General features: G+C 34.1%; 1 protein-coding gene across 1 annotated transcript in view; it reads right to left on the bottom strand.

Annotated features, from left to right (window-relative positions):
* Positions 1–17,149, bottom strand: part of LOC148955969 (uncharacterized) — a 38,034-nt gene extending 20,885 nt beyond the window's left edge. Inside the window, exon 1 of the mRNA XM_089088234.1 lies at positions 16,989–17,149. Within this exon, the coding sequence (XP_088944360.1) occupies positions 16,989–17,058 (70 nt within the window). The 5' untranslated portion in view covers positions 17,059–17,149. The remainder of the gene's footprint in view (positions 1–16,988) is intronic.
* Positions 17,150–17,729: the final 580 nt, after the last annotated feature.

Below are 17,729 nucleotides of genomic sequence, written 5' to 3'. Positions count from 1 at the left end.
GTTCGATAGAAGTGAATGAGTGAACATTTTAACTCAAATGGTAATAATGGATTATGATTTACGATCTATTACAGACTAGTTTTTGAATTGCCAAGTTGGTTAGTTTGGAACAAATTAACATTTGTAATGTTTTGTCTTATGATTAAGACCTGTTACGCGAGAGCTGCTTATTTGTTTATCCAGTGGCGGTTACAAGTTTATTCTGAATATAAACCATTCTGAACTGTGATTCTGATTTTTGATCGAGCGTTCAAATTATAATTATTCGTATCAATTTTGTACATTAACCCGAAGAGGAATTGTTGCTGACCTATTGGCCTAAATTTCAAGTTGTTTTTGGAGCTGAGTTCGAGATTAGCGTTAGGAGTCGTTCTTGGAGCTGAGTTCTGAGTTGGCGTTTGCCGTGCCCTTGTAACGGCTAACGCTTAATGCACGTTGGCAGCTCCGTGGATAAATATTTATTGCCTAGTGAGGTAAGCCGTTTCTTGTTTAATTACTTCTAAGATGGGACATCGGCGTAAAGTCCAGCGTGCTGGAGCTGATGGAACTGGAGCAGTTTTAGATGTTTCGGCCACTTCTAGCGAGGAGTCCCAGTCACCATTGTTAAAGTTGTCCGAAGATTTTGTTACAATGCTGGCAATCGTGAAAGAAAACGGATCTAAGTTAGACTCTATTGATGGACGTATGAGATCTCTGGAACAAAGGGTTATATCGGTGGAAAAAGCGCAGCTTGAGTTTCACGCATCGGTTACGGAAGTTCAAGCCCGTGTAGTATCAGTTGAAAGCGAAACTGATAGCCTAAAAAAGCAGATAAGCGTTATCACGAGTGAAGCGATGGCACTGAGGAAAAACAATATTGATCTGGCAAGTCGGTTAATGATGTGTGAATACCAGGTATCTGACAGTAACATTATTGTTCGGAATTTGCTTTGTGACAGTAAGGAGGACGCTAGTGAAGCGTTTAAGCAAGTATGTCTGTCTGGGCTTGAAGTAAGTGAGGTTCCCAAGTTTACAGTGCTACAAAACATGAAAGACCAGAAATTTTTCAAAGTTAATGTTTTTTCCAGGGAAAAGAAAATTGATTTACTAAAAGTTAGCAAGAATTTGAAAGGGAAATCTGTGAGGAATCTGAAAGATATTTATATTAGTGATGATGCCCCTCTTTCTGTCCGGGAGGCACGAAAAAGTCTTTTTGAGAAGAAGGCTAAGCTAAAGGATATAGGTATTTCAGCTTGGGTGTCTAAATCCATTCCACCTTTTCTTTATTTTGATCGTCCTAATGGTTCGCGAGCCAAATTTTGCCCTAGTGATATAATCCCGGAGCTTAATTCACCGCGCAGTGATAGCAATGCGCATCAGCGCAGTCAAATGAGGGGAAGAGGTTTACGCGGTGGTAAAGGTAGAGAAGGAGTTTAATATAGGTCCCTATTTGATATTATGGTAATCTTGTGAACGGATTGTTTGTTATCGTGTGAGTATTGTTTAGTGTCAGTTATGAAATTTAAAATAAGCGGTTGTTGCGTTTATTATTAACTTATTCTTTTTTTTTTTCTTTTTTTTTTGTGTGTTATGAAGTATTCATTGTTTTTGTTATTTATGTCCCCTATGTTGGCGATTCTTTTTGTGTTATTATTTTTGTTCCATGTTTTCTTATCTTTTGTTTTCTTTCAGGATTTGTTGGTATGGATTTTCTCGGTTCTTGGTCGTTTCACTCATGGTATGGTAAGGTTACTATTATTTCGCATTCCAAAATTCCTGTTTCCATCCCTTCGGATTGATTATTTTGAATGTCAAGTTTAGGTAAGGAACGGCTGGGTTTTCTTGAGAGTGATTCGATGAAATTACACGATTTGGGGGGAGGGGTACTTCACAGAGATTTTGATGTGGGTGAGTTTCATGAGGTTAATCCTGATTCCCGTTATAAGTTTCTGTGTGATTTGAGTTCTATTAGTTGTCAAAATGAGTTTAATATTTTTCATTTAAATTGCCAAGGGATTGGAAGTTCATACCAGTTTTTGAATGAGTTATGTCTGCAATCGACCCCTCATGTTTTAGCTTTAACGGAGACTTAGTTGAAGAGCCATAGTTCGTCTCTGTTAGAGATTGGTAATTATAAGCTGTATATTAAAAATAGAGAGATGCATCAACATGGCGGCTTAGCAATTTACGTGCGTAATGATTTTGAGGTCAAGGTGAGAGATGATATAAGAGTTAATCGAGAAATGGTGTTTGAAAGTATGGTGTTAGAATTGCAGTGTCTTAATTTGAAGTGTTTTATGATTGTCGTTTATAGACCCCCTTTGTATAATATAGATGAGTTTAGCTCACTTTTAGAAGAGCAATTGGATAAGTTACCAATTTCAACTAGACCTTGTTTTATTTTTGGTGATTTCAACTTGGATTTAAGAACTGTGAATAGTAACCTTAGAGCTAGGGAGTTTCTAAACACTATGCTGGGTTATGGACTACAGCCTTCTATTAATATATGTACAAGAGTGAGCCATGATTCTGCTACGTTGATTGATAACGTTTACTTAAATACTGGATATAGTAGTCCGAGTGTTATTGAAAACGAAGTTTCGGATCATTTCGGTCTGTTGGTATCTATTCCTTCTCTTTTGAACCGGCCAAGATCAGAGCGTTCTGAAGTACCGAAAAATTGTTTTCCTGTTATTAATGTACTGAAGTTAAAAAATGAGCTTGGAGGAAAAAATTGTGATTTTTTATATATAAATGATATAGATGTGAATGATAAATTAACATTTTGGTATTCGATAATTAAGAATACGGTAGTTGCTTGTAGTCAAGTTAGGAAGAAACGTAAGTATTTTGATTTGCCAAAGAAGCCTTGGGTTAAAAAGAGTATTCTAGTTTCTCTAGCTAGGCGACAGCAATTGTATAAAAAGTCCGCATTAAGTAATAGTATTAGCGACGTAAATATTTATAAAGGGTATAGTAATAAGTTGAATAGTATACTTCGTAAAGCTAAGTTAGATTACCTGAGTGATAGATTAAAAAATGCGGAGGGTAACACGAGAAAGACTTGGAATGTTATAAATTCTGTTATTAAACCGAATAAGCCAGAAATTGTTTGTAGTCTTGTTGATGGTGAAAATATTTGGCTAACTACTGAACGTATGTCTGAGCACTTTTCTAGTGTAGGGGGTCGGTTAGCATCGTTCAACAGCATGCAAGTGCTGGTGTTTTTACTCAGTTTTGCCTAAAAGTAGTGACATTTCTATGTACTTGCGACCGGTTATTGAAAAAGAATTGTGTGATGTGGTAAAAGGTATGCGAAACAGTGCATCCGGGTCAGACTTTATTTCAACAAAGGTTTTCAAGTCAATTTTTCCTGTGATATCGCAACAAATTTTGTACCTGATTAATGCTAGTTTTAAATGTGGTATATATCCGGAATGTCTTAAAAGTGCCAGAGTAATACCTTTATTTAAAGGGGGTGATAGAAAAAATGTGAATCATTATCGACCGATATCCCTCCTTTCTGTTATTTCTAGGCTAATAGAAAAACTTATTAATTCTAGAGTATCTGAGTTTTTGGAGAATATTTCCTTTTTCCATTCTAATCAGTTCGGTTTTCGTAAGGGGATGTCTACCGAACAGGCAGTTTTATTTTTGATGACGTTTGTGCATGATGCTTTGGACCAAGGTTTTAAGGTGGCGTCTATTTTTTTAGATATTGTTAAAGCGTTCGATTCAGTTGACCATGAAATTTTAATTATGAAGCTAGAAAATTGTGAAATTAGAGGAAGTGCGTTGAAGTTATTTGAAACTTTTTTGAGAGGTAGAACCCAGTGCGTTGAAATTTCTAATGTGAGGTCTGGTGAAAGAATGGTTGATTATGGTGTTCCACAGGGTTCTGTTTTAGGTCCGCTTTTACTCTTGGTTTATATTAACGACTTACGATTTTCTGTTTTGGATTTGTTAGATAGTGCACATTCTAATTGTAGGGTGATTATTCCTAGTTTTGCAGATGATACCCATTTTACTGCTGCAGCAAAGACTGAATCTGATTTAATAGAGATAATGAGAAGAGGTATGTTAAGTATAGATAAGTGGATGAGAGTGAATAAGCTTTTGTTAAATCATAGTAAATCAGGTTTTATTATATATGGTAGATCATCAAATTTTTACCCATGGGTTGTGGATTTGCAAATGGAGAATTATGTAATTAAGCGTACAAATACTATACGTTACCTTGGTGTTATTGTGGATGAATGCCTTAGTTTTAAAAATCATGTTTCTTTTATTAGTAGTAAGATTGCAAGAAATGTTGGAATGATGAAAAAGTTAAAAAATATTTTCCAGGATTCTGTTTCGAGATTGATTTATTTTTCGTTAGTTCACCCGTATTTAGTATATTGCGTGAGTATATGGTCTAGCACATTTTCAGTGCATTTGCAGCAGTTACGTGTGATACAAAATATGGCACGGCGAGTATTGTCCGGAGATAATCGGAGAACCTCGGTGAGATCCCAATATGTACAGTTAAATATTATTCCTGTGCCAGGTCTTGGAAAATTTTACCATGGGTTATTTATGTTTCAATATTTTTCTAATTTGGTTCCCAAGTGTTTTTAAAAATTTTTTAATTTATTTATTTCTGGTGATGATGTACACAATTATCCTACTCGTCATGCTAGAGATATATGGACACCTCAAGTTACTAGTACTAGATCACTATTTTCAATACGTCATGTGGGGCCAGTTGTCTGGAATAATTTGCCTGTTTCTTTAAAAAGTTCAACGAATCTATGTGAATTCCGTTGGGCCCTTAAAACCCTTTGTCTCCATAGATATGAATTAGTTTAAAGGGTGGTATAGTTGAGTCACTCTCAGGTTAGCCCGGAACCCGTTTTTCCCGTTTTTCCTATATATTTTTATTTTTTTATTTTTTTTTGTTTTGTTTATTTATTATTTATGGGATGGCGGCGGGAAGTTTTGGAGTTTTGGAGTATGTGAAGTATTGATTTTTGGTTATTGCGACCAGGAGCCAAGTGAGTGTAAGATTTTCATTTTTTATTCTTTTTTTTCTTTTTCTTTCTTTCTTCTTTTTCTCTTTTTTTTAGTATGTTATTATAAGTGTTAATTTTAAGAGGGTTAATACTTCCGAACAAGCATTAGCTTATGGAAGGTCATTTGTTTTTTTTGTGTTGTGTTGTCTTTTTGGAATAAACCCTTATCTTATCTTATCTTATAGATACAACTCTTGCAAATTTTCTGGTACAATCACTAGAAGCATGTGAGTATAAGTCAAGAGCCAGTCAACTAAGTCAACAAAAACTGCACCATTCAAACATTAAGACTACAGCAGGCTCAGGGAGCTGCTACAGGCAGTAGCACAGGACACTGCTCCAAGCTGAGAAAACATGCACTTCAAGTTCCCTTGTGAAGGCACCTAAACACTGTCTTATATAAATCAACCTGTCAAAAAACCACAAGTAGGCTTTCTCAAAGCATAAAAGTGCAAATGTACATACTACTGGGAGCAATTTGCAAAAGCAAAGAAATAAGCTGACTAAAAACCTCATAACAGATTATGAAGACAATTTGGCATCCAACATCAAAAACAACCAAAGATATTCTGGAGATATATGTCTGCCAAAGATAAAAGTAGATGAACTCCACCATTCCTGCTCAACCCTGAAGGCAAAAGGTTGGAAGATCTAAAGGACATTGCAAATTTGCTGAACAGCCCATTTGCATTTAATTTCTAAGTGGACCCTCTCACTAAGCTGGTCTAGCACCCAATACCCAAAATTCTCATTACAAAAAGGTTGAGCAAACTAGACCACAAAAAAAAATCTAGAGCAAGGGTGGCCAACCCGCGGCCCGCCATAAACATTTTTGCAGCTGGCAAGATTCATCACACTTTTATATTCTGCACCCACATGATGCATGCACATCTTGGAACATTACAGATTTGATGTTTCATTCTTAACAATATTATTTATCAATGTATATAGCCCAAGTATTATCAATGTATCATGTTATGCAAGTAGAGTTATAAAAACAGTGAATTATATTCAATCACATGGACTTGCACATCAACAATTTAAGGATTTTCTGAAAGAAAATTAGATTCTGTGTACTTCAGTCGAGTTAGATGGTTAAGTCGTGGTTATTGTTGAGAGAAGAAATTGATTTGTTTATGAATGACAAACAAAGTTCCTTGCTAGAATTAAGAAATTATGAATGGTTATTGGATTTATGTTTTTTAGTGAATATTGTCAACAAAGTCAATCAATTAAATATATCATTGCAAGGAAAAGATAACCTCATACCCAATACATTTAATCACATCAGAGCATATCAGAAGAAATTGTTGTTATTTGAATAACTATGGAAAATTAATAATGCTAATCAAGGGCGGATCCAGGATTTTTTTTGGGGGGGGGGGTTTACTAATTTTCGACTCAGTTTTCGACTAATTTTACTGATTTTTACCTGGGTTTTACTAATTTTCGACTTGGTCAAAAATTTCAGTGGGGGGGGGGGGGTTCAAACCGGGGAACCCCCCCCCCCTGGATACAGCCTTGATGCTAATCCATTGTTGAAAGAATTTAAGAAATTAAAATGTAACAATACATCAAATATGCAAAAGAAATAAGAAAACTGGCGGATGCTTTTGAAAGCCAATTCAATAATTTAGAGTTGGAAAAAATACAACAAAATTTTTGAAATATATTCAACTCCGTTTCATGTTGAAACTGAGTCTGTCCTAGAATATCTTCAAATGCACCTGATTGACATACAGCGCAATAATGAATTAAAATGCATGTTTGATAATTCAAAATCAAAAATAGATTTTTTTTTAACATTTATGCCACAAAAGAAAAATTATCCAATTACAGAAATTTTGCACAAAAAGCTGTCAGTGCTTTTGGTTCAACTCACACCTGCAAATCATTTTTTTCTAAAATGAAATTGACCAAAAGATGCAAAAAACATAACAGACACTAACCTTCAACACCAATTATGATGTGCAAATACCCAAATTGAGATTGACTTGCAAAAGCTAAGTGAAAAAGGAGAGAAACAAATATTGCACTAGTGAAATAAATATTTTTCTATGATTTTATTTTTTGTTATTTTTCTTTTTTTAATATTATATATTTTATACAATGTGCATTTAGTTTCATTATTGTTATTATATTATCTATGTTTATATGTAAAAATAATAGTAAACATAAATATGAAAATTAACTATTTTTCAATTTGTCACTCTAAAAAATATCTATAATAGGTCTAAATATAATATGGGTATATATAATTGTATATGTGGCCCATGGAGTTATGATGCATTTCCAAAGTGGCCTGCAAGATAATTAGGGTTGGCCACCCCTGATCTAGAGGCCCAGGTGGCATACATTCCCCACTAACTACAGAACTTGTTAATATAGTAGCTGAGACAATCTCTTTGCTATTCAAGCATTCCCTTGAAACTATGAGCCTACCCGCAAACAAGTGGATGGCTATAATCACTTGAATTCAAGAAAGGACCTAGAACTCAGCCAAAAATCTATCCATCCATTACCATTATCTTTGTCATGACCAAGCTTATCAAGGGATAGTCAATGATGGCCTCATAGAACATATGACAAAGAATCAGCTCATTTTTAGTATTCAGAATATCTTCAGAAAGGGTATGTAAATCAAAACAAATCTAATATTTGTTGATATATTCCTCCTCGGCCATGCTAAGGCCTTCAATAGGATGTCTCAGTCATTACCTGATAATCAAGTAGTCTGAATATCAGATAGACAATGATGTTGCCCAGTGGATCTGTAGCTTTCTATCTGATAGAACTCACATTGTCATTGTGTATGATTTGGCCATGGTGATTCTAGTAGTGTATTTTTTATTTCAATCTGATTTGTTCTTAATAATAATAAATTTTGGTTACTATTGGCTACGGCTTATCTTTTACTAGGCAGCAGCTACTACTGCAACCATATTGAAAAAAATGACCTTATAAGAGTGGTTTCCCTCAGAAACCATACTAGGTCCAATATTAAGAATGACTTGGAACTATATGCAGATGGTTGTCTCAACAAGATCTTACAAACCTCTGTGTATGGGTAACAACATGGACTTACTTGTTGCATGACAAGATGCAGACACCTCATCTGGCATCTAGAAGACTACATGTGATTGACTCCCATTTGTCATGATCTTGTACCAGCTCTTCAGCAAATCAAAGCCAGCAGCTCTCCCACTTTCTGCAAAACTTTCGAAATCTGCCAATGGGGTTGAGACCATTTTTGGCATTTGTCCACCAATTCTTCAATTGACCACCAGGTCGCCTGCACCAATCTGGCAGATGCAAGCACTGTCAGATGCAAGCTGCAAAAGCAAGCAAGGTCATTGGTTTAGTCAAGTGTTCAGTGATGAGTTGCCACTCTAGAGTCCTCAAGAACCTCTTCCTATGCTTCAAGTGTGTCACTTGAGAAGGTCCAGTCCAAAGCAATCAAGCTTCCTTTTGCCAAATGACATAACCACTGTGAGCAACAACTAGAATTTCTTGGCCTCCTGGCCCTAGCATATCATAGAAAGTGCAGAAACATCATCCTAGCATCCAAGATAATGAATAGGGACACAATCAAGCCTATTCCTGGTAAAAGTGAATGTGCTAAAACATGAGGTAACTAACAATTGCATCAAGATTTCTGGAGAAACTGAGAGAAGTACATTGTTCCATTGTCAAACTCACTAAGCAAATCTACAAAGTCTATCTAATCAGTTTACAGCTTCTAGATTAGTGTTGACCAGGTGTGCAAAAAGTTCTAAACCTGGCAGTGGCAGAATTCCAGAAGCTGTCAATTTAGCAGCACAACTTGTATTCTGACAGCTTTGCTTTGAGCAAAAAGTATGTTTATATGTAAAATTTGCAGAAAGGTAACAAATATAACTTACTATAGCTTCCAGTTAGAAATAACAATAGTTTTCTGAAACACAATTAATAATGTAGTCTAATTCAGTGGCAAGCCATATACTAGCCATAAATGTTGGTTCTAGGTGTCCCCCCCCCTGGAAAAAAAGGCTTTCCAAATTTGAGAATTTTATTTGAGTTCTTTTTTTTTAGTTTTCATAAGGGGAAGGAATTTTTGTACTTGTGTATTATGTGCCACTCACTCAAGTTTATGCTGTGTAAAATTCAAGAAACCACTATTTTTTTTTAGTTTCTTTGTTACTTTAGAAATAAAAAAAAATCCCAGTATAAAGTAAATGTAATATTTCATTTAAGCATTTTTTTCAAGTGTTAAATGTTTTTTTCAATGACCATTTTTATGGGGTATTTACTGGGGGGTACTTTCTAGGGGGGCGGGAAGAAGGTAAATGCTGTCCACCTAAATATCATACTTCATAATTTTATATGTACCATTTTATCATAAGTACTGCATCATATTTACTCTCATACTGCTAGTGGAGTTTAGTATATAAAGTCTGAGGTATATTGTATATAGCTTACTGCTTTTACTAGTGTTATAAAAACAATGCACACCCAACTGTATGCTTAATCACTATATTACAACTATAAAAAGCACCATTTGATGTTTTGAGAGAACAATATTGATTGGCAGCCTGGCAGTGACATGCATTATGAAGCTGTGATTTTAGTCTTGCCCCAAATCTAATCCCCAAAATAAACAGAGAATTGCTGTTACATTGTAGTGGGGCTGTTTTAGGTTACTAATCTTCCAAGTTCCAACTTTCCCATTACCTGCTTTAACTGTATGTAAACCTTGATAGCTACCAGCCCTTTTTAGATTCTTTCAACTGATGAATAAACAATTTGGAGAGAGTTAGGCTATTTGTGCAAGATTTGGACAAATAAGTCACTTTCAGTTGAAGAAAAGTGGAGTAAGTAGAAGCTTGTCCACATGGAAAAAGGATAACAACAACTTAAAAGTAAATTTTCACTTAGCAATATTGAAACTTAATGAGCTTTTAGTTTGAACAACTATTAAAAAGCAGCAGCATGAGAAGAGATGCATACATCCTGTAAGAAAATATATTTCAGAAGAGATACATCACTTAGCAAGAAATGAATAATAAAAATGGAAACAGCTCATTTTTGTAAGAAATAAGACTAACTGCTTGTAAAAAAAATAAGTCTGGCAATAATATAAAACTTAACAAGAAAACAACCTGGAAATAATAACCACATTTTTACTTTCGGCTATAATATACAATTTTTTATGAATCATGTTTTGAGGTTGCTTCTGTTTTAATCAACCATTCTCCAAATTTGAGTGTAATCTAGAGCTTAATTTTTATCATTGATAGGGACAGAGGGGAGGGGCTGCAATTTTATGGTAAGATTATATTTATGAAAAGTTTTGAATGGCAAATCCAGTTCTGCTACATTTTTTTTAATTCTATTGTTTTTATCTCAGCATTAGCCTTCAACTAACCTACCCCCCTCCCCATGTGCAAATATATAGCCCAAATTATATAATTCTAATGTATTCTCTCACTTGCCACTTGTTTCCCACTGAGTATAAGCTAATTGCTTCTTAATACAGACAGATAAAACCAGTCTGTTCTTGAGTTTTACTCAGCATAAACTTGAATGTTAGTGGTATAATACATAGGTACCCTTTAATCTATCATGCATTCAATTATTTTGTTTAAAATTAATATATTATGCCCAAAACCTAGAGTAAAAGAAAATAAGACAAACTAATTTGCAGAAAATGAGAGAAGTTATCATCTTAAAGTGTCCATTTAATTTCTGAGTAAACAATGCTTATATTTTGAAAGAGCATAAAAAAGTATGTCCATCTAATTTATACCTTCATAATGAAAATATCTCCAAACTTATCACAAAATCCCCTCTCTGCATAGGTACCATGTTTACCCTTTTTCATTTTAGAATAATTTTCAATCTAACCATTTTTTTTCTAAAATTGTCTGATCAAAATTATGAGATTGCTATTTTGTTTAGCATAGTTGAAAGGCCTAGTAACTATGTCTTTGTAGATAACATGATAGAATAAATTTTCAATCTAACTCTCTTATATTTTCAGACCTTTGAAAATTAAAACGAATAGCAAAAGAAAACAAAATCTAAACTCATGGTCAAGCTGTCTACAATAACCCTCTGCATCAATGCTCAGAAATACACTGAACATAAATGTGTACACATGAAATTCTTGCTACCCAACTTTTTGAATGGCAGAGCACAACTTGTGTTTTGACAACTTTTCTTTGAGCAGAAAGTTTTTTTTATATGTAAAAATGGTAAATTTCAGACAAAATCTGCCAACAAATTTGAAAACTGCCAAGAAGCATTGCTACCTTGATACCCCACTTTTTACACAGCAGGTCTTGACAGAGACTAAGTAATGGAATCAATATTTGAATTGTTGTTTTGAACTTTAAAGCATAATCTAAAAACTATAGATAAGGTAATAAATTATATTTTGTGGGCCCTCTGAGGGTTCAAAATGGAATTTCCTGTAGAACTGATTATTATATTTGGAAGGAGCTTAAAAAAGGCATCAAATGATGTATTTTCTTTTGTCCTAGCTTAATTATATGAACAATAAAAAACTGACCCTTATTTCTTCTTGTTTATCAGAACAAAATGGTTACCAGAATTCTAAAAACAGTACATATATTATAAACAAAATTCAATAACTGGCATAGGACAAGGTGAACACACTACTTATTCATCTTTTTATGCTATTTCAAGATAAACTAATCAATTCACATGCAAATGCATCCCCGCCCCTTCCTTTTGGTCCCTTGTAGTCCTGATAATGTATTTCTCCATTACATCAATGTAGTCATATGTTATAACTCCTATATAACCCTAGGCTACATATCTTCTTAGTCTCTAACTTATCTATGCTATGTGATGAGTGCATAATTTGCAAAAATATTGCTTGAAATGAATTTAAGTTGTATAATAATAGAAAGAAAAACATTAATCTGATTAATAAAAACATCCTGCATTATATGAGGTAAGAATTTTACTGTTTTCTTTTAGTTTTCATATATTCCTTGGAACAGATATGGAACCATCTGGAGGAGGTATTTTTGTGAATAAATTGATTATAATATTTGGAAAGAGCATAAAAAGGGGAATCTAGTAGGCTAGTGTATTCACCTTGTCCATAGGTTATGTCAGTTATGGAATCTTGTATACATTTAGGCTACCCTAAAACTACTTTAAAACAATTTTAAATTGTAACATCTTTAAATACTAGTACAGTCCCCAAAAATTGATGGACCACCAATGTGCTATCTGTAGGCTTACTAAAAAAAAAGGGAAGCAAACAGATGCCAAAAACTATAGACGTATCAGTCTGATCTCCATACCCTCTAAAATTGTAAGCCTTTTGCTTGACTACCAATGCAGTCTTAAGGCAGTTGGATAGATACAAACCTGCTTAATGCCCATGAATACACTAGGGTAAAAAGCAGTATCTAATTGAGGAAAATTATGTAAAACAAACACCCTCACATATTGTTACCAAATAGGAATTGAGAAGAATTGTAAATATCAATGAATAGCTAAAAATCTAAACTATGCATCAATATGGTTATTATTAAAATTATTTAAGATCAAACACTTAAGGGGCTTTGTCACATTATAATGGGAAAAGGTAATTACACAGTTAGAAGGAAAAAAAAACCATAAATTTCCCATTTATCATTCACTAGTCAGCTTCTCCCTTTAGAATAGCCTAGCCTACCAAAGAAAGCTTGTCTTTAAGGTGACAGCCCTAAATAAATAAGGTATATAGGACAATTATTAGCTTTACCTACATTCTAATTCAGCTAATCTTCATAATTGGCTTGAACTTAAGCTAGGTAAAATTCTACTTTTGGCTATCTTGGAAAGAGGTTAGGTTAGGAAAATGAAACTTTTAGGGATAGGTAAATTTTTACAAAATCATATTATTGACTTAAAAATAAAGTGAATATGCCCCTTGATGCCTTTTTTATGCTCTTTCCAAATCTAATAATCATTTTTGTTGAAAATGAATTTTACCCCCCCCCCCATACATACCAATTCAGAGTAGGCTATATATTTGCAAATTAGGGGGGATGGGTGCAAATTTTGTTTCTGATGTAAATGGGAGGTAATTTTAAACTTTACCCCCCTAATGTGCAAATATACCCTGAATTGGTATATAGGGGTGGGGGGTAAAATTCATTTCTGACAAAAATGATAATTATATTTGGAAAGAGCATGAAAAAAGGCATCAAGTGGTATATTCACTTTATTTGTAAGTCAATACTATGATTTGGTAAATATTTACCCAGAGATAGGCTAGGGCTACAGGCTAAAGTATATCCCAGGAAGGTATTTTGAAGTACCTATCTCCACTCCTTCTCCCTCTAGAGGCTCCTGACCTTTGATGACCTTTAGAAATTGGGATACAACCAGATGGCTAATTTGACAAGTGTATACATATACAAATCTTTAAATTAGCCAACTGGCCAACCAGTATTTTAAGCCTAGGAGTCCAGCTGGACATAAGGAAACATTAAGAAAAACATTCTTACTTCATAATATGCAGAATAATCTTAGTTAACACATTTTGCAGGGGGGGGGGGGAGCCTATGTCTTCACTTCTTTCTTTGTTTTTCTGAGAAATTCATGAATTTCTTAGAGCCTATATATTCACAGAATATAACCCCCCCATGTGAAAATATATGCCTAGAATTGCATGCTCAATCTAAATATAACATCCACTTGCATCACAAATGAACTTTATTCCCATATTAGCCATGTGGTGGATGTCCTTAAAAATCTGCATTGCAAAAGTGAAACCTTGCAAGGTAAATATTTACCAAATTCATATTATTGAGTTTCAAATGAAGTGAATATACTATTTGCCTTTTTTTTATGCTGATTACAATATAACAATCATTTCTATCAGAAATGGATTTTAGCCTCCCCCTTATATATGTCAATTCAGGATATATATTTGCACATATGGGGTGGGGGTTAGGTTATGGGGGCTGAAATTCATTTCCAAAAGAAATGATTATTATATTCATAATCAGCATAAAAAAAAAGGCATCAAATGGTGTATTTATTCCTAACTCAATAATATGATTTGGTAAATATTTACCCCTTGCAAAATAGATCTTCTGTTTAAATGAAGTACAACAAAATTGTTATCAGCTACATAACTTTTCTCAATCCCAATTTATAAGGTTGTAAAGATATGCAAATACATTTCCTAAATTTTGAAAAAATACATTGCTATGGCTTAAAATTCTACTCAAATAACAGGAATTGCATTTCCAGAACTAAAACCACAGAAAAAGAAACTGAAAATTTTGGTAAAATGTTGTTTTGTCAAAATTACAGTAAAATTCTACTTTAGCTACTTTTGGCTATCTTGGAAAGGAGTTATGTTAGGAAAATGAAACTTTCAGGGATGGGTCTATAGGCTAAAGTATGTCCCGGGAAGGTATTTTGAAGTACCTACTTCCACTCCTTCTCCCTCTAGAGGGTCTTGAAATTTTCCTACATGATGTGTAGGACCTATTGAAAATTTGACAAAACAACATTTTACCTTAATTTTCAGTTATCAGTTTCTTTTTCTCTGGCTTTAGTTCTGAAAAATGCAATTCCTGTTATTTGAGTAGAATTTTAAGCAATATCTAGGCTATGTTTTTTTTTCAAAATTTAGGAAATGTATTTGCATATCTTTAAAACCTTATAAATTGGGATTGAGCAAAGTTGTGAAGCTGAAAATTTTTTGTTGTAATTCATTTAAGCAGATGATCTATTTTGTAAGGCTTCACTTTTATAACACAAATATTTTTAAAAGTTATCAAAGATCAGAACCCTATAGAGGGAGGAGTTGAGGTGGGTACTTCAAAATACCTTCCCGTGACATACTTTAGCCTGTAGACCTACCCCTTAAAGTTTCAATTTCCTAACCTAACCCCTTTCCAAGATAGCCAAAAGTAGCTAAAGTATAATTTTACCCAAAATTTCAATAGGTTCTTTGTAAAACAGAATTCTGGTAAATATTTACCAGATCATATTATTGAGTTATGACTAAAGTGAATATACCACTCAACGCCTTTTTTATGCTCTTTACAAACATAATAATCATTTTTGTTGGAAATGAATTTTAGCCCCCACCCCTGTATAGGGTAAAAAACCAGTATCCAATTGAGCAAAATTATTTAAAACTAAAACCATCACATCTTGTTACCAAAGAGGAATTGAGAAGGATTGGGTATATTAATGAATAGCTAAAAGTCTAAGCTATGCATCAATATAGATATTATTCAGATTATTTAAGATCAGAGACTTGAAATTCTTAGTTTATTGACTTACCTGAAGGGACCTCTTTGTGGAAATACCAATTATCCTATTTTGATGTATATATCCGTTTAGTGTTTCAGTTGTATTCATATATTAACAGAAAGCTGATTTTCTTCTGATTCTAGAAATGTAACTTTGGTAAAATTCTTCTTTAGCTACTTTTGACTATCTTGGAAAGAGGTTAGGTTAAGAAAATGAAACTTTCAGGGATGGTACTAAAGGTTAAAGTATGTCCTAGGAAGGTATTTTGAGTACCTACCTCCACTCCTCCCTCGAGAGGGTCTTGACCTTTAATGACCTCTAAAAATATGTGAGCTATAGAAGTGAAACCTTGCAAAATAGATCTTCTGCTTAAATGAAGTATAACAAAATTGTTTTCAGCTTCGCAACTTAGCTCAATCCCAATTTATAAGGTTTTAAAGATATGCAAATACATTTCCTAAATTTTGAAAATAAACTATTTATATGTCTTAAAATTCTGCTCAAATAACTGAAATTGCATTTTCAGAGCTAAAGCCAGAGAAAAAGAAACTGATAACTGAAAATTAAGGTAAAATGTTGTTTTGTCAAAATTTCAATGGGTATAGACCTGTCATGTAGGCAAATTTCACGACCCTTTAGAGGGAGAAGGAGTGGAGGTAGGTACTTCAAAATACCTTCCCGGGACATACTTTAGCCTGTAGACCCATCCCTGAAACTCTCATTGTCCTAAGCTAACCCCTTCCCGAGATAGCCTTTATTGCTTGATATTTATTCTATAAATCACAAATATTTAAATATAATTTTTCTTTTCAATTGCTTTTCAAAACAGAGACCATATTTTCAATTTATGCTGACAAATCATTGGTGAAAATTTGACCAAGAAGGTGGGGTTCTTGTTACTGCCCTCACATTGCTTCATGTTGTAGTAAAAAGGGGTGGTCCAAAAACCCATTGCTATTTTTCCGAAATGCCAAAGAAAAGTGGTCTTTCCCAAAAAGAGGTCTTTTACCCTATACCAATTAAGGGTATATATTAGCACATTAGGGGGGTGGGGGGAAAGTTAACTTACCTCTCATTTACATAAAAAATAAAATTACCCCCACCCCCTAATGTGCAAATATAGCCTATACCCTGAATTGGTATAAATAGGGGTGGGTCTAAAATTCATTTTGAGAAAAATGATTAGGCCTATTATATTTGTAGAGCATAAATAAGGCATCAAATGGTATATTCACTTTAGTTGTAACTCAATAATATGATTTGGTAAATATTTACCAGCATTCTTACTATAGGCTACAGTTTGTGGTAGCAAACTGTATAGGCCTAGTAAGAGCAACTCATCTCAATAGGCCTAGTAACTGAAACTCTGAAAAAGGAACTTTGATACCAATAGATACATCAAAAGAATTGGATTTCTATGCTGACCTAGCATGTAGGCAAATTTCAGTACCCTCTAGAGAGAGGAGTGGAGGCAGGTGCTTCAAAATACCTTACAAGGACACACTTTAGCCTGTAGAACCATCCATGGAAGTTTAATTTTCCTAACCTATCCCCTTTCCAAAATAGCCAAAAGTAGCTAAAGCAGAATTTCACCCCAAAGCTACTCGTAGCCTACTTTTTGTGACATGGTTGAAATGCTGTTCAGTAAAAAAAAAATATATAGCTTAGTCTAATTACCAATAATTTTCTTCTCAGCTGGAGCTGGTTTAGTTTGCTCCTCAGCTGGCTGTGTCTCCGGGTCACTCATGATGGTCTTAGGGGTGGTGAGATGGTAAAGCCCTTCCCGGTCTTAAACCTTTAAAACAGTCTTCACTTTTTCAAGATGTCCTCCCTTCTGTTTTCTTCTGTTTCCGGCAGCGATAGTTGGGATTGTGAAATCCATAAATACTATAGAGTAAACATGACAGCCAGATTGACGGACAGGGTCTTTTCGTCCCGACGTAAATTGCCTTTTTCTATCGCCTTTAGCCAGATGATGTGACTTATGGCAAACAAATACTGACCTTTATAAGGTTAGAACAGCTTTACCCATTTAGTTTATATCCATGGGTACCTACTTTTAAAAAGTTTTGGAAATTAAATTGGTATCAGTTTTTAGCAGAATTCAGTCCACAATTCCCTTCTAGCTTCATTACCATGACCGAACATAGGACAAAATAAGCGCGAGATATCAATCTTAACTTCTAACAAACATTCTTTTAACCCAAATGACAGATAACGAGACCTTAAAATGCTTTATATTTTCATTAATCCGACAAAATAGGCAATTTAAAATTTAGTTTAAATCAAGCTCTGTCATTCCAAAGTCAGATATCTCATTTTAATGCCCGTGCCGTATTATAGTCACACTTGTCGATACAATCAAAATTACGCACGACTACAGCGCCAATTAAGTTCACCGTTTGTAATTTCTCGATT

Source organism: Artemia sp. Qi Xiang Cuo, chromosome 1 (assembly GCF_049724085.1).
Source record: "Artemia sp. Qi Xiang Cuo chromosome 1, ASM4972408v1, whole genome shotgun sequence".
In the NCBI taxonomy this organism is placed as follows: Eukaryota; Metazoa; Arthropoda; class Branchiopoda; order Anostraca; family Artemiidae; genus Artemia; species Artemia sp. Qi Xiang Cuo.
The sequence above is the reverse complement of the archived record's forward strand: the minus strand, read 5'-3'. Positions and strand labels throughout refer to the sequence as shown.